General features: G+C 45.0%; 1 protein-coding gene across 10 annotated transcripts in view; it reads left to right on the top strand.

The window, feature by feature from the left end:
- The first annotated feature begins 4,290 nt into the window (after nt 1-4,290).
- The window catches only part of Dguok (deoxyguanosine kinase), a 50,404-nt gene continuing 48,639 nt past the window's right edge, over nt 4,291-6,055 (top strand). For 4 of the 10 annotated variants that reach the window (XR_607960.3, XR_003847024.1, XM_008852859.3 and 1 more), the window contains exon 1: nt 4,373-4,518. Coding sequence is in view for 8 of the 10 variants with exons in the window: in XM_008852859.3 (XP_008851081.1) it covers nt 4,377-4,518 (142 nt within the window). In the remaining 2 variants the exon portion in view is untranslated. Of the gene's footprint in view, nt 4,519-6,055 lie in introns of all 10 variants that reach the window. The other 6 variants (XM_029555988.1, XM_029555986.1, XM_029555989.1 and 3 more) reach the window with 5 other exon arrangements.

Below are 6,055 nucleotides of genomic sequence, written 5' to 3'. Positions count from 1 at the left end.
CAGAATTTGGGAAGTAGTGAGCTGTCTGACATGGGTGCTGGGACCTCAACTCAGGTCCTTTGCAAGAGCAACAATCATAACCACTGAGCATCTGTGCAGCAACCCCTATTATTTCTCAATTTCACACTTCACCTCAGAGGTGGGTGCTATTATCTCCGTGTTACTGATAAGGAAATGGAGGCTCAGAGAAGTTATAGTCTTGGTGAAGATTAGGATGGAAAGTCAGGTCTATTAGACACCCAAAGGCAGTATTCCTTCCACGATCTTCTTTCCTTGAACACAGTAAGAACAAGAACAATTTATCTAGGCTGGAGAGATTGCTCAGTGGTTAGGGGCACTGACTGCTCTTGCAGAGGACCTGGGTTAGGTTCCCAGCTACCACATGGCGGTTAACAACCATCCTTAACTTCAGTTCCAGGTGATTCAATGCCCTCTTCTGACCACCACAGGCACTGCATGACATGGGTGTACTTACATACATGCAGGCAAAACATCCATACACATAAAATAAACTTAATTAAAATAAAAAACTCCCCTCCTTATATCTGGGAGGTAAGAAACTCACTTTCAGAAATGAGTCCTTGTACTCCAGGGTAATACATTAGAGGAACATGAACCCAAGCTTACAGGGCATGACATGAGTAGTTCAAACATGATGCTATTGAAATTTAGATGAAGAATGTCATGGTGGGCTTAGATCTCTAATAAGGTCCTTTGCCTAAAGATTACATTGTACTGTGCCCCAAAATTAATCAAGAAGAGAGTGATACCCTTAAGACTTATATTTTCTTCCCTCCCTGTATCCCTTAACCCCTTTCTTGTTTCCTCTCTTCCTCTCCCTGCCCTCCCATCTTTCCTCACCTTTCCCTACTCCCTTCTCCTTTCCACCCCCCACCCCATTTAATTTTATAATTATTTACTGAACTTTTGGCATGCAGAATTTTTGGTAAGAGCACATGGGACTTGTTTCCCACAGCAATTATTCCTGCCCATCAGGATCTTGATGCACAAAGAAAGAAAAGATACTATACATAAGATCATGATTCGGGGGAAATAGGTATGCCCATAATGTGTTAAGAGAAAACAAGGGATAATCATGATACGGTGTTGAGTGCTGACAGTATGCTAGGTGCTGAGTTAAGAATTTATGTGGATTTTTTCATTTAACCCTCACTTTGACCCTATGAAACAGGTACCAGTATCATCCCCTTTCATAGCCAGCTTACTAGTTACCAGGCCACCCTGCTGTTTAATGGCAGAACTAGGTCCTCTTTTCTACCCGTTGTTCCTTTATTTGCCCAGCCCAGTCCTGGCTCCATGTTCCTGATCACATCCACCTGGCCCCAGCTATCACAGACATACACACTTATATCCCCTTTCACATCCTCGAATTTGCACTCTGGCTGTGGGTGGGTTGGAGACTTCAATCTTAGGAAATAATTCTCAGAGGCAGACCCTGAAATCAGGATTTAGTAAGTGACTAAGGAAGTGCTCTCAGGATAACCAGTAAGCAACTTGGAAGAAGCAGAAGAAAGGGGAGAAGGAGAAGTCTTGAGGGCAAAGGCCCTTCAAAAGCAGCTTGGGCCTGATCCCTACACACTGCTCTGGAATCTAAGTTTAGTCAGACTGTGAGCAGAAAGCCAACACTTATAGTCCCAGCCCACTAGCAACTGACTGGTGAGGGTGCACCCTGGAGGCACATGCACTCTGACTTTCTGTGTGCTTCCCTAGGTTGAAGCATGACTCTCAAGAGACTGGCTGTTGGAAGAGAAAGCACAGGGAGGATACACAGGCATGCATGCACACACACATGTGTACATACACACACAAACACACATGCACACACATAAGATTCAAGGACAGGTGGAGACTGACACTGCTCACTCTAGAAGGGCACTCTGGAATCTGCATGTCAGGGACAACAGTAGACTGGTCTCACCTCTCCCTATCCTCCAAAACCCATCTGACTTCCCGTACCTTTCCTTTTGCTTGCCTTGAACTGGTGATAATCCTTCCTCAGCCTCCCAAGTATTGGGATTATAGGCATGAGTACTACACCCAGCTTTCCTTAGTACATTTTATACAAATTTGTAAAATTAACTCTTAGGCATTCTAACTTTTAAGAGTTCAGTTGCCTGCATGCATGTGTGTTTGCAGACAGCCTCCTCATTTAACTTCACAATGAGCCTGAAGCAACCAGACCCTGTGGACAAACAGGACCTCTCAAACTTTTTTGGATTAATATTTTCCTGGTCTGAATTTACACAAGCCAAAAAATTTAAGTGGTATTTTTACACAGAAATGGTTACTGGCTTAAGGAGGGGAATGAATGGAATTTAGCAGCTCTAGTTTCCATAAGCACCTCACCCATGTTATCCTAAACAAATTTTCCATGAATCTTTTTTTTTTGAGCCAGGGCCTCATGTATCCCAGGCTGGGCTCAAATTGAATGTGTAGCTGAGGATGATTTTGAACTTCTGATCTTGCAGCCTCCACCTCCCAAGTGCTAGGATTACAGGCTTATGCCATCACGCTGGGTTTTATGTTGCTGGGGATCCAACCTAGGGATTTGTGCAGGTTGGGGCAAGCACTCAACCAACTAACCTATCCACCTCCCACCCCCAGACTTCAATCTATTTTTCAAAAGTACAAACAAATGCCAGGCATGGTGGCACACTCCTTTAATCCCAGCACTTGGGAGGCAGAGGCAGGTGGATCTCTGTGAGTTCAAGGCCAGCCTGGTCTACATAGTGAGTTCCAGGACACTCTGGGGCTACAGGGAGACCCTGTCTCAAAAAGACCAAAAAAAAAAAAAGTACATACAAACTTGAATTTAGCCAACCCATATATTCTAGTTTGTTTTCCATTGCTGTGACAAAATACTCTGACCAATAACAACTTGAGGAGGAAAGGGTTTATTTGGCTTACATCTCCCAGGTCACATTTGGAGAGCCCAAGATAGGAGCTGAGGGCAGAAACTTGGAGGTAGGAGCTGGAGCACAGGCCATGTAGGAATGCTGCTTGCTTACTGGCTCACTCCTCTGGCCCACGCTCAGCCTGCTTTCTTATACAATACAGGACCATTGGCTTATAGGATAAGTCTGCCCAGGGTTGTACCACCCACAGTAGGCTGAGCCTTCTCATATCACTCAAAAAGCAAAAATATATCCCACAGACAGGGACACAGGCCAGTCCAATGGAAGCAATTCCCCATCTGAGGCTCCCAGGTGTGTCAACAACTAAAGCTATCTAGCACACGATATAAACCTCTGTGTGCTTAAAGGTCAGTGCTTTTTATGCAAACAGCTTCAAGACTGGTATCCAAAAAACCGGTTTCCCTCCTCCCCCTTGCAATCAGATCCTAGTCTCCTAAAACCACCCTCATGTAAGTTCCCCCTGACCACAGCTGCACCCTGCCTCTCCAGGTTTGACTGTCTTAACCAATAGGAACTGGAAGCTCCCTTTTACATGTTCTAAATCATGACTTCTGAGGTTGTTACCAAGATGGGTGTAGCAGGACCAGCCAGTCAGGCCACCCTGGTAGCGCAACTCAGACCTCTCCCTCCTCTTCCACAGACAAAAGTTCTCTAGCAAAGTCTCTCCGGTGCCTCCCCTCTTCCCTTCACACTTGGAATCCTTTGCACCCCTCTCCTCCACTCCAAGGTTCACTCACGCAGAGCCAATCAGGTTTAACTGAGTTCCAGGACCATCCCTGATCCAACATAAGATTCTTCAGTTATTATGCAAGTCGACTGACTGAACGTTTACTCACTCAAACGTTAAAATAGGAGATTGAGTGCAATTACTAAACTGATTTGTTCATTTATAACGTAACGGTCCAAGCAACAAGAAAATCAATTTGTTTCAGTCATCAGACTGTGTCGTTTTTCTACATTCAATTTCTTCCTGTATTAGAATAAAAATCAACGAACTCCTCCGGGGAGAGCCTGTTTTAAAACTGTCACTTATTTTAGAGTCAGTAAAGGTAGTAGCCTCCAAATATGAAGACGGGGTTTTATCCCCACAAGGAGGGAACCAACTCGGCCCAAGTTGTCCTCTTACTTGCACACACTCGCGCGCGCACGTTGAACAAATAAACGAATAAATAAATAAACAAATAAATAAAGTGTGATTGAAAAACAAAACAGAAACCTCGAGACTGTGACCACCGCCAAATTCCAGAGATTAACAAGCCTTTCCGCCCGGCCTCAACGTCTCGGCAACACTCGCAACCCTCGCGAGAAAGGCGCAATCCCGCCGAGGCCCCGCCTCTGGGCAAGCCTGCCGCTTCCGGCCGGAGGAGAGACGCTCGCCTGGAGCGGCGGTAGCGAGGGCGGAAGTGCCTTCGACGGAAGTGTTCACGTAGCGTGGGCGGGATGGCCGCAGGTCGGTTCTCTCTGGGGTGGCTCCGAGGCCCCCTCAGTTCCATGGCTGTGAACGCACTCGAGGGCGCGCCTCGCGTCCGCGACCAGCATGAGAGGCGCGGCCCCCGAAGACTCTCCGTCGAAGGCAACATCGGTAAGGGCCGCAGAGTGGCTGCCGAGCCTTGGCCTCCGCCCAGCAGGTGACGAGGAGGCTGAGCCCAGATCCCGTAGCTGGCCCACCTCACACTCCTGCGGCCACCCACGGCCCGCTGGCTCAGACTTAGCAGGGCTTTCCTCCCACAGTGAACTTTGGGTCTTGTCTCTTTGATTTTGAGATCATTGGGACGCAGATCCTGCCCGCCCACCCACGGGGGCGTAATAGTTACGCAGGCTGTAGATAGCACCAGAATTACGCTAGTTTACTGACTTGTTCGATCATCTAGAAATAGAAGCGACAGTGTGCCGTTTGTTTGCCGAAGTTAGGGTTCCTAGATTTAGCAAAAATAAAAATAAAGGCCCAGTTTACGTAGACTTTAAGATAATTTTAGTATGTGTCGCATGCAGAATTGGGGACATATACTTAAGTGATCCATTGTTTACTTAAAACTTACACTTTAAACAGGACGCCCTATATTCCTGTGGTCACCCTACTTTGAGTTCCTAAAGTTTAGTAATTCATATACCATTTTTGCCTTGTCCTCAATAACTTGCCCTATCAATTCGTAAGGATTTTCTTAGCTCTCACTTTTTAAACTTAGAAATATGCTATTACATTTCTTGTTACAAGTGACCTAGTATCTTAAAAACGAAAAAGCAACATGGAAGCAAACATTCAACTTACTGTTGCTGAATTCTGACTTGATAACTTAGTTCTGCAAAGGCACTGACTAGTAAGGATCAGTTAAGTGTTAAGTACTGAAACATTCCAGCAGGAAATAGAATTTCTGAGTTTTATCCATTCAACAAATAATCCTTTGACCCACTTCCATATGCCAGCAGTGTTGTTGTAAACAGGGCCAATAAAATCAGCTCCCATGGACCTCTTAATAAAGATAACACAGTACAACTACAGAAATTAAACAAGGTGAATAGTATATTAGATAGTGATCAGTATGATGGAGAGACATCAAGGATGAGGGGTTGAGAATAATACAATTATTTTAAATAGGGTAGTCAGATGAGGTGGCATTTGATCAATATCTTGAAGAATGTGAGGGAATGAATCATGTGGGGTAACTGGAGAAGAACTTTCCAATCAGAAAAGCCCTAAGTTGGAATGATGTGTTCAGGGACTAGGAGAGAACCCATTTCACGTGAAGTAATGTGACTACAGAAAGGAAGGGGTGAAATAAGATTAGAGGATGAAGGACACCCAGATTGTATAAACCAGCTGAGACAGGAAGCGGTGGAATGGTTTGAAGAGTCAAGGACAAAAGCATCACCTGTCTGATAGATTGCGAGTAGAAGATGCTTACTGAGCAGAAATGAGTTATGAAGTTGGGTCAGAGTGAAAGTTACATTTTTAAGGTAGGGCCAGATGAACTTGGTGAGAGAGAGAACAAGTAGTGTGAGATAAAGGGATCAGTGTTGACCTCACTCATTTTGACCTAAATAGCTTGAAAGATGTTTGAATTTTTTAATTATCCAGTTGTTTACTATTTTGTGCTGGGATCTTATGTGCATGAGGCAGG

Source organism: Nannospalax galili, unplaced genomic scaffold (assembly GCF_000622305.1).
Source record: "Nannospalax galili isolate Female #2095 unplaced genomic scaffold, S.galili_v1.0 scaffold527, whole genome shotgun sequence".
Taxonomy (NCBI): domain Eukaryota; kingdom Metazoa; phylum Chordata; class Mammalia; order Rodentia; family Spalacidae; genus Nannospalax; species Nannospalax galili.
Note: the sequence above shows the minus strand (reverse complement) of the source record. Positions and strands in the feature narration are given on the sequence as shown.